This window comes from Argiope bruennichi, chromosome 6, assembly GCF_947563725.1.
Source record: "Argiope bruennichi chromosome 6, qqArgBrue1.1, whole genome shotgun sequence".
Taxonomy (NCBI): Eukaryota; Metazoa; Arthropoda; class Arachnida; order Araneae; family Araneidae; genus Argiope; species Argiope bruennichi.
In genome coordinates, this window is record NC_079156.1 from 118,176,447 (window position 1) to 118,195,804 (window position 19,358).

The window sequence follows — 19,358 nt, forward strand, 5'->3', positions numbered from 1 at the left end:
ATGGGTTTTTTTTCTTCCGACACTGAACCGTTTTCTGAAACTGCTCGTTTTGTTATTCTTTCCATTCCTGATGGAAAAATATCTCAATTATCTCCTTTTGCCGTTGAAAAAGCTTTGAAAGGTATTGGCGGTAGTCCAAAATCAGTCAAGAAACTTCGGTCGGGCGACTTATTGATCGAAACAACTTCTGCTCTTCAAACCAAATCCTTTTTGCAAGCAAAATCATTTTTAAATCATCCAGTTTCTGTAACACTTCACCGAACACTTAATTTCTGCCGTGGTGTTATATCTGAAAAGGAACTCTTGAGTTCTCCAGAAAGTGAAATTCTTGATGGCCTTGCCAGCCAAGGTGTAATTGCAGTGAAACGCATTTTTATGAAAAAAGGAAATACTCTGGTTGCCACTAATAGTATTATCTTAACTTTTAATACAACGAAATTACCATCCAGCATTAAAGCAGGCTACTTAAACTGTAAAGTACGCCCTTATATACCCAATCCTATCAGGTGCTATAATTGCCAACGTTTCGGTCATTCCAAGACGGCTTGTAGAGGGACACAGACCTGTTCTAGATGTGCAACTGCTGGCCATCAAGCCAATGAGTGCACTGCAGACCCACAATGTGTAAATTGTAAACAAGCACATCAATCCGACTCTCGAGACTGTCCACAATGGAAATTAGAAAAGAAAATCCAAGAACTTAAAATAAAGAAAAACATATCATACTTTGAAGCAAAAAAGCTGTTGACACCTGAACAAAGACCACTTTCTTATAGCAATGCAGTGAAATCAGTAACTTCCTCAAGTACACTGACTGATGAAAACATTACAAAAATAATTTGCCCCCCGTTATCTAAATTAAAACCGATAGCTAAGAATTTTCCACTCAATAATACTTCTGCATCCATAGAAACTGGAAAATCTAAACCAAACACCAAGCAGAAAGTTGAGACTAAGAAAGCAAACAAAAAATCTGACCAAATAAAACAAACTAAAGAAACAAAAGACAATAAACGAACTAAAATTTTAACAGAGCGTAGAGCCCAAATGAGGTCTTCACCAAAACATTCTTTAACACAGGAAGGCTTCTTAAAAGAACAGAAAAAGATTAAAGACAAAGAATCGGACAGTGATCCTCTCTTCAGTGTTCACTTGTCTGACGAAGAAATGTCCTTTAGTGACTCGAACAAATCGGTCTCCTCTAAGAAATTATAAAGCAGTTTTTATCCTTTCTTCCCCCTCTTTAATGGCAGACTATCTTTCTTGGAATTGTCGTGGGCTAAAAACTAAAATTTCAGACTTAAAAGATCTCATCAATACTTATGCACCAGTTTGTGTCGCTTTACAAGAGACCCATCTGAAACCGGGCGATAACATCAATGTTTCAAACTACACTGCTTATTACAAAAATCATATGAATGATAGAGCTACAGGTGGAGTTTCACTGCTTGTTGCAAGCGGCCACCCGTCCGCTCCGTTGAATTTAAACACAAATTTACAGGCTATTGCTGTTCGAATACATATAAAATCCTTGATAACCGTATGTAATTTATATTTACCTCCTAATGAACACATCAATCAAACCGATTTAAATTGTTTAATTCAACAACTTCCTACTCCGTTTCTTATCATCGGAGATTTTAATGGCCATAGCCTCATTTGGGGAAATTCTGACACCAATGCAAGGGGTTTACAGATTGAAAAGCTTTTACAGGATCACAATCTATGCCTTCTAAATACAGACGAACTAACGTATTTCCACCAGCCTACAAAATCCTTCCATGCAATCGACCTTGCCATTTGTTCTCCATCAATCTTACCGTTTCTTAATCTGACTGTAGACAAGTATCTCCACAACAGTGACCATTTTCCTCTGATTATAACTGATAATAGGCATAACCATCATAATTATTATCAACCATCTAGATATATATTCACAGCAGCTGACTGGAATACATTCTCTGTTCTTTCAAAAATAAGTAAAATTATGGTAAAAAATTATTCTATTGATCAAGCATTAGACTTAATTACCCAAACTATAATCCATTCTGCGAATGCGTCCATCCCGCAGACTAAATGCACTCGGAGGAAGCAAAGTAAACCATGGTGGAATAGTGACTGTCAACAAGCCCGTAAGAAACAGAGGAAAGCATGGAACAACTTTCGAAGATATCCCACAACCGAAAACTTAATTGTATACAAAAGAGCCAAAGCAGAGTCACGACGTATTCAACGATATAGTCGTAGAATGTCGTGGCAAAAATTTGTTTCAACATTAAAAGTTCCTATTTCAAGCCGAGAACTTTGGCAAAAAGTTAAAAAAGCTACAGTCACTCCTTTTTCTAATACTGTGTCAATATTAAATGTTAATAATCAGACTATATCAAATTTAAAAGACATAGCCAATATAATAGCTTCTACTTTAGCAAGTGTATCCTCCAGTGAAAATTATAATCCACAATTTTTAAATTTCAAAAGACTTTCTGAGAACAAAAAATTGAATTTTGAGTCACAATCTGATTTGCCTTACAATAGTAATTTTACATTTCAAGAACTTCAGTTTGCTTTATCAAATGTTCATAAATCTTCTCCTGGCCCAGATAACATCAGCTATGCAATGATTCAGCATTTAACTTACGAATCGCAGAAAAACTTGTTGTATCTCTTTAATCGAATTTGGAAAGAACAATATTTTCCGTCTTCTTGGCAACAGGCAATAATTATTCCTCTCTTAAAGCCCAATAAAGATCCCACGAATCCTTTGAACTATCGCCCAATAGCGTTAACAAACTGTCTGTGCAAACTCTTAGAAAAAATGATTAACCGACGACTTATATACTTTTTGGAAACAAACAAAATTCTTAGTCAGTTCCAAAGTGGCTTTAGAAAGGAAAGATCAACCTTAGACAATATTTTAAGTTTAGAAAACGATATTCGATCTGCTTTTTTACAGAGAAAACACTTGGCGGCCGTCTTTTTTGATATCGAAAAAGCCTACGATCGCACATGGAGATATGGCATCCTGAAAGATCTATACGACTTTAATTTACGAGGAAACCTGCCAATTTTTATTCAAAATTTTTTACGATTGAGACAGTTTAAAGTTAAACTAGGACATGAATTTTCTGATATTTTTACCCAAGAAGAAGGTGTCCCACAGGGCAGTGTTTTAAGTGTCACACTTTTCATTATAAAGATTAATAGCATTTTAAACCAGCTTCCACCATGCGTTAAAGGATACCTTTATGTAGATGACCTATACATTTCTTGTATGGGAAATCATATGTGTTTTATAGAGAGACAACTGCAAACGGCTGTGAACAAAATTAAACAATGGTCAGATCTAAATGGTTTCACTTTCTCAACGGCAAAAACAGCGGGAGTGCATTTTTGTAGGAAGAGAAATCTTCATCCAGACCCTGAAATCATTCTATATGGTCAAAAAATTCCTTTTCTAAATGAAATTCGTTTCTTAGGAATCATTTTCGACAAAAAGCTAACGTTTCAATCCCACCTAACTTTTTTACGAAAAAAATGTGAGAGATCTTTAAATATCTTGAGAGTTCTTTCTAATACATCTTGGGGAGCTGACAGAACTTCATTGCTGAGGATTTATAGAGCTACCATCCTTTCGAAAATAGATTATGGATGCGAAATTTATGGCTCAGCTAGGAAAAGCATACTGAAAAAAATTGACCCTATTCACCATGCAGCTCTTAGAATATGTTCTGGAGCTTTCCGCACCTCTCCAGTTAAAAGCTTATATGTTGAGTGTTACGAACCAGATTTACACCTTAGAAGACAAATGCTTTCTTTACATTATCATTTTAGAATTCAATCTAATCCTTGCCATCCATATTACGATTTTAAACTTCGACCTTTTCTCCTTCGTTTGCAAGAAGCTAGAAAGAATTTTGAACCTATATTTTTAACCAGGGTACGCATTATTTTATCAGAACTGAATATGAACCATCTAGAATTATCACCACAACCATTTAACAGTATCCCCCCATGGAGAATTCCTACCTTTTATTTTCTTAATCCTTTTGAAAACTTTAACAAATCGGACACAACAGATATTGTTTATCAAAAATTATTCCTCGAACACAGGTCTCATTATCAGTCTTTCGTTCCTGTTTACACTGACGGATCTAAGACATCCACACATGCCTCATTTGCTGTTATTTTTCCAGATAAAAAGTCATGTTTTCGGCTTCCTTCGTGTTGTTCCATTTTTACTGCTGAGACTACTGCAGTTTTGCATGCTTTATTAGAAATTTTAAATAGACGTAGTGGAAGCTATATTATTTACATTGATTCCTTAAGTGTTTTACAATCTTTAAAATCACTCCAAAATAATGCTCACCCAAATATTTTAAAGATTTTAGACCTATTTTATAAGATTATCTCTCGTGGTTTTACAGTCCTATTCTGTTGGATACCATCCCATGTGGGAATTTGTGGGAATGAGCAGGCTGATAAGAGTGCCAAATCCGCAACTCATTTTTTAGAAACACCCATACCTGCATGCGATTTGAAGAAACAGGCAAAAATCTGTCTTTACAAAAATTGGCAAATTCAGTGGGATTCGGAAACTCTAAACAAACTTCATACTTGCAAGCCTATCATAGAAAACTGGCCTTCTTTGAATTATCGAAAACATGACACAGTTTTAACTCGTCTGAGAATCGGTCACACTAGATTCACACATAGACATCTGTTATTAAATGATCAATTGCCAACATGCCCACATTGTGACTGTGGAATAACAGTTTATCATATCCTTGTTGAATGCCCTTATTTTAATGCTCAACGCTTATTTTACTTCAAAACAACTACAGTGACTTTGCCCATGTTGCTTGCTAGGGATCCACATGAGAACCTTTTTGTCTTTTTAAAATCTATAGGTTTTTATTCCTTGATTTGAACTTACCATTATGGCTTCGTTTTGACTTTTTGTAATTTATCATCATTTTACCAATGTTCTTTATATCACTTTTATAGAGACTGTTTTTATTCAACTTTGAATTAGAAATAATCTTGTTTGGCGCAGTATAACCTACATATTGGTTCTTGTGCCATAAAACCTCAAACCAAATCAAACCTTATAAAAATAGGTAGGTTTCCTCTTAGTCCATGATCATGCAAATCTTTCAAAATCCCGTATCGCCAGGTCCGATCATATGCCTTTTCGATGTCGAAAAATATGGCGACTAAGTGCTTTCTTTGTAAAAAAGCGAGGCGGATGTCTGTTTCAAGGGCCAGAAGATTATCGGTGGTGCTACGACCCCTCCGAAATCCACTCTGAGATGGATGAAGAATGTTATTGTTTTCCAGGTAATAAATTAGTCTACGATTAATCATCCGCTCAAGTAATTTACAAAGGCAACAGGTTAAAGCAATGGGACGATAGTTTGATGGATTCTGAGGATCTTTTCCTGGTTTCAACAAAGGAATTATTATTGCGTTTCGCCAAATAGTAGGAAAGCAGTGTTCGCGCCAGATACGATTGTAGAAAAGTAATAATGCTTTTTGAGACTCGACTGTTAAATGTTTGATCATGGAGTAGCTAATATTGTCCGGTCCTGGAGAAGAGTTGTGGACACTAGATAAACATGATTGCAATTCCAGAAACGTTAGATCACAGTTGTAGGGCAACGTAGACCGAGAATTAAAGTTTAACACTTGTTTTTCAGCATTCTTTTTGTAATTCAAAATTTGGGAGGGGTAATTTTGGCTGTTAGAAGTATACGCGAAAGTTGAGGCAATGCAATTTGCAATATCTTTTAAGGATGAAATTGTATTTCCTTTATGTACTAAAATAGAAACGGCGTTAGTGTGAGAAACACCTGAAGCTCTTTTTACTTTATTCCACAGAGAACGGCTAGATATTTTAGAGGTGATATTAGAGACAAATTTTCGCCAAGAAATTCTTCGACTGTGTCGTTGTATTTTTCTGGATTCTGCTCTGGTCTTTTTAAAATGGATAAAGTTTTGTGTGGTGGGATATCTTCGAAAAATACTCCAGGCCTTTTTTTGTTTTTTGTATGCCTGTTGGCAATCGGCATTCCACCAAGGCTTGTTTTGTTTTCTTCTACTACCGGACGTTTTTGGGATAGAATTGTCTGCTGCGTCGATTATAGTGTTGACAATATGTTTCAATGCTTCCTCAATAGTTGAAGATTTAATTATATGAGAATTAATATTAGCCAGAGTGGTGAATTTCTGCCATTCTGCTGCATTTAAAACATATTTAGGAGGATGATAGGAACCAGTGATACTGTGTCTATTATCTGTTAAAAGTAAAGGAAAGTGGTCACTATTATATAGATCATTGTCAACCGTTAAATTTAGAAAAGGCAGGAGTGCTGGGGAACAAATTGCCAGATCAATTGAATGGAATGTTCGCGTTGGTAAGTGAAAATGTGTTTTTTCATCTGTATTTAAAAGGCATAAATTATGGTCAACAAGCAGTTGTTCGATTTTTTGACCTCGTGTGTTTGAATTACAGCTACCCCATAAAGTGTTGTGACCGTTAAAGTCTCCCAAAATAATGAACGGAGATGGTAGTTGGGAAATTAAGTTATTCAGATCTGTTTGATTAACTGTTTCATTGGGAGGCAGGTAGAGACTGCAAATGGTGATCAAAGATTGCACATGAACGCGGATTGCCACTGCTTGAAGATTAGTGTTCAGAATCAAAGGTATGGTTGGGATATTACTCGCTGTAAGAATTGCAACGCCACCAGACGCTCTATTTTGCCGATGGTGCTTACTAAAAATTTGGTAATTAGGAATATTATTTTTATCTGTTTTAAGATACGTCTCTTGCAGTGCAATACAGGTTGGTTGATATTTATAAATGAGGTCTCTAAGTTCTGAAGACTTATTCATAAACCCTCTGCAATTCCAGGAAATAAATGCAGCCATTAGTTACAAACCAAAAAAACAGAAAAAGGAGAGACTGTCTGAAGAAGATAACAAAGGGAGCTAAAAGTCACCAGCTTCACTGGTGGACATTTCATCTTCAGATGGATGAACTTTAAAAAGGGAATCACTATCTTCGCCATCATCATTGAAGTTTTTCTTTCGTGAATCTTTTAAAAAATCTTGTCGGGTAGGTGATCGATTTGCAGAAGTATTTAAAATATTTTGATCTCTTTTATTGGCTAATAGGCGAACACGTTTGCTGGATTTAGATTCTTTCAGTTTCTCTTTATCATTTGACTTCTTCATCAATTTTTTATTTTCCCGAGCACTTTTTGTATTATTCTTTACAGGGGATGAATTGTTCTTTGTTAAGGATATATTGGGATTATTTGGAGACTTATTTGGTGCCGTCTTTATATCTAATAAATTGTTTGTAGGAATTGCAGATGCATTTGCTTGCTCCTCACTGCTAATGGTGGGATAAGGTGGATTTGGTTGAATTTCTGGTAAAGGAGTTGAATTAGTAGTTGCCTGCGATACGGCGGAGGATGATGAAGCATTCTCCCAAGACTTTTTAATTGCAAGAAGTTCAAGCCAGTCACTTTTTTTAATTGTTATTAATTCATTAGCAGGAGTATTTGCTGCTGTAGTTGTTTTAAGATTATTTATGGCAGATGTTTGTTGTGATGGGGGGACTGATGGATTTAGTGCAGATGCATAAGAGAGGTTTGGTTTTGGTGTTCTGTCGGTGACTATTTTTCGAGCTTCTGGGAAAGAGAGATTTTTTGTTATTTTAACTGTCAGAATTTCCTTTTCTAATTTATAATGTGGGCATGATCTGGAATACGATGGATGATCACCATCGCAGTTATAGCATTTTGTTTCTGTAGAACTGCAGGTGTTGCTTTCGTGATCTGAACTAGAGCACCGAGCACAAATTTGTTTTCCCCGACAAGCTGTTATTGTGTGGCCAAACTTTTGGCATTTAAAGCAGCGCAGTGGATTAGGTATAAAGTGTTTAACCGGGCAGTTTATATAAGCTATTTTAACGGATTTTGGCAGTATAGGAGTGTCAAATGTAAGAATGAGATGTTTTGTTGGGAGGTTCAGACCATTTCGTTTGATTGTAATTCGGCGGACTGCTATGACTTTTTGGCTTTTCAGACATTCTAGTATATCTTCTTCCAGATCTTTTTGAAATTCGCTTTCGGAAATTACGCCTCTGGAATGATTGAGTGTACGATGTGGAGCAACTTTGACATCTATGTTCCCTATTTTTTCTAGTTTCAATATATTTTCCGATTGTTTTATATTAATCACTTCTATTAAAAGTTTTCCGCTGTTCAGTTTCTTAATTGCTTTTACCTCTCCGACAAAGGCAGAGATACTTTTATGGATTAAAATGGGAGAAATGTTCTTCAAGTTATTGTTTTCAGAAAAAATTACAAAAAATTTTAAAAAAGCATTACTTTGTTGATTAGTAGAAAGACCCATGCGATATGGTGAATGATTCGGGCTCGACGGCACCGCCCACCACGGAGCCCAACAAGGGATGGCAGCCACCGGCTCTAGACATTCCCAGCCTCGGCGCTTACCATGGTGCTGATCGAAACCTATACGCTCGGAGTCACCCCCGGGGACAGTGACCACCCTTAACGCCAAGCCCAAGGAGTGACCCCTTCGCTTGATCCCCTTGAGCAGCCCAGTGAAATGCCTGGGATACCGGCCGATTGATACACCGGAGACCGAAATGTACCACCCGTCTAATGGGTCGCCACGCACGGCAAACACGTGGGGGTATTTGCTGTCCATGAGAAGCAGGAAGCAAACAGAGCGGCGACAGCTTCTCATGGAGAGCTCCCTCGCCTACCCTCGAGGGAAAGAAGAATGACAGCCTAAAGCAGAAGACGGAGGGGAGAGTAAACATAAAGGGAGTATAGATCCCTGGGAACCTCGGGATTGGGACACCCGTACTCACCTATAGTAGGTGAGCCCCTGAGGGGTTTAATGTCGCAGAAGGGAATTCCCATGCTTAAAAAATTCGTTGCAGATTTTGCGGCCAAGTCCGCCTTCTCATTCCCCAAGATGCCGACATGACTCGGTACCCAACAGAAAATAATATTTAACCCATCATTTTTTAAAAGTCGCAAGGTGAATAAAATTTTAATGGCAATCGGATGCATCCGAATGTGGTAATGCGATAGTGTATCCAGAGCACTCATGCTATCGGTGTAAATGATAAATTTACGCTGAGTAGAGGATGAAATTTTCTGAATAGCGCAGAAAATTGCTACCAACTCGGCAGTAAAAACTGAGCAGCAATTATGCAGACGGTGGCTAAGTGTATCAGATGGAAGTATGATGCCGCAACCAGAATAACCATCCGATTTTGAGCCATCCGTGAAAATTGGCACAAAGGAGGAATACCGATAGCGATGATATAAAAATAGCTGTTGGAAAACAAAAGGAGAAGTTAATGATTTGTCGAATCCTGTGAAAGGATTCAAGTATGAAAATTGTGGGATATCCCAAGGAGGAAAACTAAGAAAGTCAACGGCTTTAACGCGAACAGTATTAAGCTCCAAGTCATGCAGGAGCAATCTGGCTCTCTCACAAAATGGAAAAATGTGAGAGGGGCGGGCATTATATAGTCGACGGAGACCGACTGGCAAGGAATTATCGCTTAGGGGATGTTTGAGAACAGATTTAGTACGGAAATAAAATAAGGCAGACACTTTCTTTCGTCTTAAACAAAGTGGTAGTTGGTGACACATAACATATAAGCTTTCAACTGGAGACGTACGAAACGCACCAGAGCAAATGCGCAATGCAGAATGATGGACAGTATCCAGTCGCCGCAAAACAGATGAGCGGGCGGAACCATACAACATACATCCATAATCTATCCGGGAGAGAATTATTGCCTGATAAATACGGAGAAGGGAGGTTCGATCGGCCCCCCAAGATGTTTTTGAGAGAACTTTCAAAATATTCAATGATTTCTCACACTTCTTCCGCAAATATAATATATGGGGAAGGAAGGTGAGTTTCCGATCGAGAATCACTCCCAAGAACCGTACTTCGTTCACCACAGGAATCGGAATATTTTTAATTCGAATACAAGGATCCTGGTGAATGTTTCTTTTCCGACAGAAGTGAATGCAATTACTCTTCTCTGGGGAAATAGTGTGACCATTATTATCACACCAAGCTACCAATTTATTTACTGCGTTTTGCAGTTGTCGCTCTATTAGCGTCATGTTACTGCCTTGGCATGAGATCTGCAGATCATCAACATAAAGTGTTCCCTGAACAAATGAAGGCAACCGATTTAAAATTTGGCTTAGATGCACAATAAAAAGAGTAACACTGAGGACACTTCCTTTCGGAACTCCCTCAGCTTGAATAAAATTGTTAGAATAAAAGTTACCAACTCGAACACGGAAAGTACGTTGTGTTAAAAAGTTTTCTAAAAATATAGGCAAGTTACCCCTAAAACCTAAATTAAATAGTGTGGAAAGTATACCATAGCGCCAAGCCCGATCATACGCTTTCTCTATGTCGAAAAATATAGAAACAAGGTGGTTCCTCCTAACAAATGCGTTGCGAATTTGAGTTTCAAGTAATATGAGGTTGTCAAAAGTAGAACGACCTCTACGGAAACCACTTTGCAACGGGGAGATGCAGCCTTGTTTTTCCAATTCGAATATTAGACGAGCATGGACCATGCGCTCGAAGGTCTTACAAAGACAGTTTGTAAGAGCAATCGGTCTGTAGTTTAGAGGGACAGATGGTTCTTTGCCAGGTTTTAAGACAGGAATCACAATAGCTTCTCGCCATTGTGAAGGGTATTTCTGCTCAGTCCATATTCTGTTAAAAAGGAGTAACAGATTGGAAAGGGAAATTGTATTCAAATGGCGAAGCATGTTATACGTGATTCCATCTGGTCCAGGGCTGGTATCATGGACTTCAGACAGAGCCATCTCCAATTCATGCATCCGGAATTCACAGTTATATGGAATGGTTCTTCGAACTTTGAAGCGCAGAGGCATCTGTTCCGCTCGATTCTTAATTGCCAGAAACTGAGGGCTGTAAGAATCAATCGCGGAAACTTGTGCAAACGCTTGGCCGAGAAGGTTAGCAACATCTAATGGGTTCGAATACATCATATTATCGGTTTTTAAAACCGGGATAGAAGTTTCGTGATAGATCCCATTGGCGGCTTTTACTTTTCTCCATAAAAGTTTACAGGGAGTGGATGATGTGATGGATGAAACAAAGTTTATCCAAGATTCCCTCTGGCTACGACGCCGAATGCGACGGGCAAGTGCTTTGGCTCTTTTAAAAGCGATAAAATTCTCAGTCGTAGGGTACCTTCTAAAAAGATTCCATAATTTTTTTTGTTTCTTATGACTGTCGCGACAGGCTTCATTCCACCACGGTCTACGAAATTTTCTTAGCCGTGGGGTGGTTTTAGGAATGGTGGCGTTAGCGGCATTCATTATCGAATCAATGACATTTTGTACTGCTTTCGAAATGTCTACATTACTGACCATAGCCTCATTGATAACTGCTGTTTGGGAAAATGTATTCCAGTCTGCCCGCTGGAATAGAAATCGCGGAGGACAAAGAGTCGCACCGCCGCTATCAGCATGGGAGATTATTAAGGGAAAGTGATCGCTATTGTGCAGATCATGACCAACAGCCAAATTCAACAACGGTAGCAATTCAGGAGAGCATATAGCCAGGTCAAGACAATGGAAGCTACGTGTGGGCGCATGGAAGTATGTTTTCTCGTCATTATTGAGCAGACAGAGACAGTTGTTAGCAATAAACTGTTCGATCTGCTGCCCACGAGAATTGGTACTTTCCGAGCCCCACAGAGTACCGTGTCCGTTGAAATCGCCAAATAAAATGAAAGGTAAAGGAAGTTGGTCCACTAAATTGTCAAGATCTCGTTGACAAATGACAATACTGGGCGGAAGATAAATACTGCAGACTGTGACCAGTGTTCGTGTTTGAACTTGTACAGCCACAGCCTGAAGAGGAGTATGCAAACTGAGAGGCGTGCTCGGATACAAATTAGATGTGAAGATACAGACACCACCAGAACCATGCGATCCAGTGTCTGCATCTTTCCGAACACAGCTATATCCGCGTAATTTGATTGGAATGTTGGGTGTCAAGAAGGTTTCTTGAGCACCGAAACAAACAGGATGAAAAATATTGAAAATGGACTTAATGTCATGAAGTTTGGACCGAAGGCCGCGACAATTCCAAGAAATGAAGGTACCCATTAAGAGAGCGGTTTTGAAGAAGCTTTAGAAGCATTTGTTTGAGTTGCTTCATACTCGCAACTCATCTGCAAGTCATCCTCATCATCAGAAGGGTGTAACTTAATATCAGGGCTATTTGGCATGCCGAATATGGACGTTAAGTCCTTATGGACATTACCTTGCGTCGCAAGCCCGAGAGCGACGGAATTTTTTAATGTTGACTTTTTCAATTTTTGAGGAACGTCTTGTAATGAAAGGCCGCGTTTTGCAAGTTTCAATGTCAGCGAGTTTTTAGCTTTTTTCTTTGATTTCTTTTTTAAAACTGTAGGAGTTTCAGGGGTACTGCTAATGGAGTTTTCAGTATCTGAAGTGGAAACTTTTTTGAGTTGCTTGGGTGTCGTGTTGTTTTTAGCACAGTTTGTGCAAGAACAGTTTGCACAAAATGACCTTTGTGCAACGGAAGCATATGTTATGCCAGGAGTAGGAGTTTGAGCTACAATCCTACGCCTAGCTTCAGGATAGGATAAATTTTCTTTGATTTTGAGAGTTATTATTTGTTTTTCAAGCTGCCATCGCGAGCAGGATCGAGAGTAGGACGTGTGATCGCCACCGCAGTTCACGCATTTTTCAGCTGCGGCACACTGCTGGCTATCGTGGCCTTTTTCTGCGCATCGGGCACAAGTGAGTGCACCACGGCAGTTTGTCTTTGAATGGCCAAAGCGCTGGCACTTGAAGCATCTGAGTGGGTTCGGGATATATGGTCTTACGGGTAGTTTGATGTAACCTGCATAGATATATTCTGGTAATTTTGGAGATTTAAATGTTAGGATGTGGTGTTTGGTTTCAATGATTTCTCCATCACGCCTGATGGTAATTCGGCGGACATGTACAACTCCTTGTGATTTTAACTCATTTGTTATATAATCAACAGAGAGATTCAAGATTTCCCCACAAGTGATTACTCCTTTAGAGGTATTTAAGGATGCATGGGGACTGACGCTGATTGGAATAGTTGCAAGGGCTTTCAATTTTTGTATGTTCTGGGCTTGCTTTCGAGAGTTGACCTCTACTAACAAGTCACCAGAACGCATCTTTTTAATTGATGTTACTTCGCCAACTGTTGCGGTGACGGCCTTCTGGACAAGAAATGGTGATACTGTTTCAAAGGTTTCATTATTATCAGAAACTCGTTTGATTATAAAAAAACTGTCGAAATGGTTCTCAAAATTTGAATTGATTGGTACGATGCGACGCCCACTGAAGGGACCACGTTTGGAGGAGCCCATACGATATGATAAGTGATTCGGGTCCGACGGCACCGCCCACCACGGAGCCCAACATGGGAAGGCAATTACCGGCTCTGGTCATTCCCAGCCTCGGCATCCACCCTAGTGCTAATCGGTACCTATACGCTGGGAGTTACCCCCGGGGACAGTGACCACCCTTAACGCCAAGCCCAAGGAGTAACCCCTTCGCTTGATCCCTAGCAAACTAACCACTTAGGTGGCTAGCGACCAGCCGATTGATGTACAGGGGACCACAGTACACCACCCGTCTGTCAAATGGGTTGCCACGCACGGCCAACACGTGGGGTTTTGGCTGTCCATGAGAAGCAAGAAGCAAACAGAGCGGCGACAGCTTCTCATGGAGAGCTCCCTCGCTTGCCGTCGAGGGAAGGAAAAACACAGTAGATAGCAGAAGGCGTAGGGGAGTGGAAACGTAAAGGGAGTAAAGAGCCCTGGGTACCTCGGGATTGGGACACCCGTACTCACCTATAGTAGGTGAGCCCCTGAGGGGCATAGAAACAGTAGATTGGAAAGTGAAGTTTTTTTCAGATGACGAAGCATGTTATATGTGATTCCATCTGGACCGGGACTGGTATCATGCGAATTAAATAACGCCAGTTTCCAGTTCATGCATCGTAAATTCACAGTTGTATGAGAAGTTACTTTGATCATTAAAACGCAAAGGCATCTGTTCCGCGAGATTCTTGATTGCCAGAAACCTAGGACTATACGAATCTATTGCGGAAACTTGTGCAAATACTTGACCCAGAATATTGGCAACGTCTAATGGGGCGGAATGTATTTCATTTCCTGTACTTAAAACAGGAATGGAAGATTCACTATATATCCCATTAGCAGCCTTAACTTTCCTCCACACAGTTTTACTGGAAGTATTGGATGTTATTGAGGAAACAAATGATATCCACGATTCTCTCTGATTGCGTCGGCGAATGCGACGAGCAAGCGCTTTGGCTTTCTTAAAAGCAACCAAGTTCTCTGTTGTCGGGTACCTTCTAAATATATTCCACATCTTCTTTTGTTTCCTATGACTGTCGCGGCAGGCTTCATTCCACCACGGTCTGCGATATTTTCTTAGACGTGGGGAAGATTTCGGTATAGTATAGTTAGCGGCGTTCATAATGGTTTCAAGGACTCATTGAACAGTTTCCGAGATGTCTGATGAAGTGACCATAGTTTGAGTGATATCTGCCAACAGTGCGAATTCATCCCAATGTGCTCGCTGGAATATGAAACGAGGATGGTACAGAGTTGTACCATCTCCTTCAGAATACGAGACAATAACTGGAAAGTGATCACTGCCGTAAAGATCATTGCTAACTGTTAAAGTGAAGAATGGTAGCAGTTCAGGTGTACAAATGGCCAGATCTAGACTGTGGAAGCTACGAGTGGGTGCGTGGAAGTAAGTTTTCTCTTCACTATTTAGCAAACAGAGACAGTTATTGGAAATTAACTGCTCAATCTGCCTTCCACGAGAGTTTGTGCTATCTGAACCCCACAAGGTACTGTGCCCATTGAAATCGCCGAGTAAGATGAAAGGTGAAGGAAGCTGGTCCACTAAGTTGTCGAGTTCTTGCTGACAGATGACATCATGAGGCGGTAAATAAATACAGCAGACTGTGACCAATGTTTTTGTGTGAACTTGTACAGCCACAGCCTGTAGAGATGTGCTTAAAGAAAGAGGTGTACTCGGATATGAATTGGATGTAAAGATACAGACACCTCCAGAAGTGCGAGTTCCTGTGTCTGCATCTTTACGAGTACAATTATAACCGCGCAATTTAATTGGAATATTGGGTGTCAAGAAGGTTTCTTGAACACCAAAACAGATTGGATGAAATTTGTTGAAAATGGACTTGATGTCAGGAAGTTTGGACTTAATGCCACGACAATTCCAAGAAAGGAAGGTACCCATTAAGAGAGTCTTTTTGAAGAGGAAAGAGAAGAGGCAGTAGTTGGAGATGTCTGAATTTCGCAATTCATCTCCAAGTCGTCATCATCCTCAGAAGGATGCAATTTTATATCAGGGTTAATATTAGGTGCATCACCAAAGATAGATGATAAGTCCTTATGGACCACACCTTGCGTCGCTAACCCTAAGGCGACGGAATTTTTCGCTTTGGATTTTTTAAATTTTACACTAAGGTCCTTATGCGAAAGGCCGCGCTTCGCAAGCTGCAGTGTCAGCGAATTTTGAGATTTTCGTTTTGATTTCGATTTTGGTTTGACAAGTTGGGAAGTTTCAGGTGAACTCGTTGTAGAATTTTCGGTATCGGTATCTGATTTTTTCTCAAAGTTTTTAGATTTTATGGCAATTTTTTTACAATTATTACAAGTGCAGTTTTCACAAAATGATTTCTTTACAACAGAAGAATAACTAATACCAGGCTTAGGAGTTTGTATTTGTACCTTTCGCCTGGCCTCAGGGTAAGGTATACCTTCTTTTATTTTGACTGTTGTGATCTTTTTTTCCAGTTCCCAACGCGGGCAGGATCGAGAATAAGAGGGATGGCTGCCATCGCAGTTCACGCACTTTTCTTGTTCGGAACACTGCTGGCTCTCATGCCCTTTACCAGCACAACGGGCACAAGTAAGTGACCCGCGGCAATTCGCCTTTGAGTGGCCAAAGCGCTGGCACTGGAAACACCTAAGAGGGTTTGGGATATATGGACGGACTGGTAATCTAATATAGCCGGCATAAGCGTATTCGGGTAATTTTGGTGTCTGAAAAGTCAGAATGTGGTGTTTAGTTTCTATAAGCTGCCCATCTCGCCTTATATTTATGCGGCGAACGTCAATTACACCTTGTGGTTTCATTTCTTTCTTTATTATCTCTACGGGGACATTTAATAGTTCTCCGCAGGTAATAACGCCTTTGGAAGTATTCAGAGATTGATGAGAACTTACTGTGATGGCTATTGTTGCTAAGGCTTTTAGTTTTTGAAGCTGCTGGGCTTGTTTTCGAGAATTCACCTCTACTAACAAGTCACCAGAGCGCATCTTTTTGATAGATGTAACTTCACCGACAGTTGCAGTTACGGCCTTTTGAACTAAAAATGGAGAGACATTTGAAAAGGTTTCATTATTATCCGAAATTCTTTTTAAAACGTAAAAAGAATCAAAGTGGTTACTTGAATTAAAATTTGTTGGAACTTTATGATGCCCACTGAAGGGACCACGTTTGGAGGAGCCCATACGATATGACAATTGATTCGGGCCCGACGGCACCGCCCACCACGGAGCCCAACAAGGGAAGGCAATTACCGGCTCTGGTCATTCCCAGCCTCGGTATCCACCCTAGTGCTAATCGGTACCTATACGCTGGGAGCTACCCCCGGGGACAGTGACCACCCTTAACGCCAAGCCCAAGGAGTAGCCCCTTCGCTTGATCCCTAGCAAACTAACCACTCAGGTGGCTAGCTACCAGCCGATTGATGCACAGGGGACCACAGTGCACCACCCGTCTTTCTAATGGGTCGCCACGCACGGCCAACACGTGGGGTTTTGGCTGTCCATGAGAAGCAAGAAGCAAACAGAGCGGCGACAGCTTCTCATGGAGAGCTCCCTCGCTTACCGTCGAGGGAAGGAAAAACAGCAGAAAGCAGAAGGCGTAGGGGAGTTTGAACATGAAAGGAGTAAAGATCCCTAGGTACCTCGGGATTGGGACACCCGTACTCACCTATAGTAGGTGAGCCCCTGAGGGGAAAGGTGGGAGTGAATGATGATCTCAATGCGAATAATGAACTATAGATGGGATTTATGACTTTATAATGTAATGGATGAGAATCGTCACTTTTTATTCTTAAAAACAAATTAAGTGCTAACATGTTCCGTCGATGTTCTAAAGGAGGCTCGTTGCAAGCAACATTCAAACTCATAACTGGGGAAATTCTAAATGCACCTATTGACAGTCGGAGACTGATTATGTATAGTATCGAGTGGTCGTAACGTAGATTTCGAGGCAGATCCATAAATAGCACTACCATAATCAATTTTTGAACGTATTAAGGCTCTATAGATCTTGAGTAAGCAGCCGCTTTCTGCCCCGTACCATAAGTTGGAGAGTATTTTCATTATATTCATGGAAAGCGTGCATTTCCTTTTAAGATAATCAATGTGTGGTTTAAAGGTAAGTTTTGAATCCAGAATCATTCCTAAAAACTTTATTTCAGAAACAAAGGGAATCAGTTGGTTATTCAATTTAAGTTTCGGATCTGGGTGCAATCCTCGTCTTCTGCAGAAATGAATTGCAGCAGATTTTTGAGAAGAGATAGTAAAGCCATTAATTTTTCCCCATTCACAAATGTTATTAATCGCTTCTTGTAGCTTTTCCCTAATTAAACCCATGTCTTCACTTGAACAATGTATCTGGAAGTCGTCAACATACAATGTCCCTTAACGCCTGCCGGAAGATTTTTTATAATATTATTGATTTTTATGATAAATAAAATTACACTCAGGACGCTTCCCTGAGGAACGCCTTCGTCTTGATGGAAACTGTCCGACAGAATATTGCCCAATCGAACTTGAAAGTTTCTATTTCTTAAAAAGTTCTCGATAAAAAATGTCAAATTTCCACGGAGGCCGATTCTATATAAGTCCCGCAATATACCATATCTCCAAGTTCTATCGTAAGCCTTTTCCATATCAAACATTATCGAAACTAAATGTTTCTTGCTTACAAAAGCCTCTCTGATTGATGTTTCTAATTGTAAAATGTTGTCCAAAGTGCTCCTGCCTCGACGGAAACCGCTCTGAAAAGGAGATAACCAATTCTTTCTTTCTAGAATATATATTAATCGAGCATTTACCATTCTCTCCAAAATTTTGCATAAACAACAAGTAAGTGCTATGGGCCGGTAGTTGTTTGGATCTTTGGTGTCTTTCCCTGGTTTAGCGATCGGAATTACTATTGCTTTTCTCCACGAATTAGGAAAACAGTTTTTGTGCCAGATTCTATTATATAGTTGCAGGATGTTTTTTAAAGATTGTTCATTAAGATTGTTGATCATATAGAGATGAATATTATCAGGACCAGGAGAAGTAGCCCGAGATTTTTGCAATGCTCTTTTTAGTTCTATAAAACTGAAGTCGGAATTATATTCCTCGTGAGAGTTTGTATTAAAATCTAAATAAATTCTTTCTTCATTTAATTTGTAAAATATAAAATCCTGGGGGTAAGCTGCTTCACTAGACACTTTGGAGAATGCCTCACCCAATGTATTAGCTATTGCCTTAATGTCTGTAATAAGTTGTCCATTTGAATTTAAAAATGTCAAAGGAAATTCATTTTTAAAAAGGCCAGACATCTTTCTGACTTTATCCCATAATAGCTTGGAGCTAATCCGTCCCTTTATAGAATTAACAAATGCCATCCACGTGTTTCTCTGACTTCTCCGTCTGATTAATCTAGCATATGCTTTAGCTTGTTTAAAAACTATAAAATTGTTCGTAGTAGGATAACGTCGAAACCTGTTCCAGGCTTTGGCTTGTTTCCTCTCAGCAATTTTGCAGTCGTCATTCCACCATGGCTTCCAAAGTTTTGGTATCTTCCCAGATGACTTTGGAATTGCCGTATCCGCTGCTGCCAAAATCTTTTCTGTAATGATTTGGATAGCATCATCTATATTTTCCATAACCACCATATCTTGTGTAATAACTGCCTCCTGTGAAAAGAGAGCCCAGTTTGCTTTATCAAAAATGTATTTTCTTGGTTTTTCAGGATAAACGATATCATTACCTTTATATGATAAAATAATAGGAAAATGATCGCTATTATAAAGGTCCTCTGCGACAATAAAATCCCACTTAATTGCTAAAGGTGGAGAGCATAAAACTAGATCTAAAG

General features: G+C 39.6%; 1 protein-coding gene across 1 annotated transcript; it reads left to right on the plus strand.

The window, feature by feature from the left end:
* Nucleotides 1-6,994, plus strand: LOC129971938 (uncharacterized). Its single transcript, XM_056085915.1, has 2 exons — nucleotides 1-624; nucleotides 6,914-6,994. Exons 1-2 carry the CDS (start codon nucleotides 1-3, stop codon nucleotides 6,992-6,994), a joined length of 705 nt encoding a protein of 234 aa, XP_055941890.1.
* Nucleotides 6,995-19,358: the final 12,364 nt, after the last annotated feature.

What these genes read in the sequence shown, in the direction of transcription:
- LOC129971938 (XM_056085915.1), top strand. Translation starts at nt 1, where the DNA reads ATGGGTTTTTTTTCTTCCGACACTGAACCGTTTTCTGAAACTGCTCGT. An exon ending in GCACTGCAGACCCACAATGT is followed by an intron (nt 625 to 6,913) that starts GTAAATTGTAAA and finishes CTGCAATTCCAG; the next exon opens with GAAATAAATGCAGCCATTAG.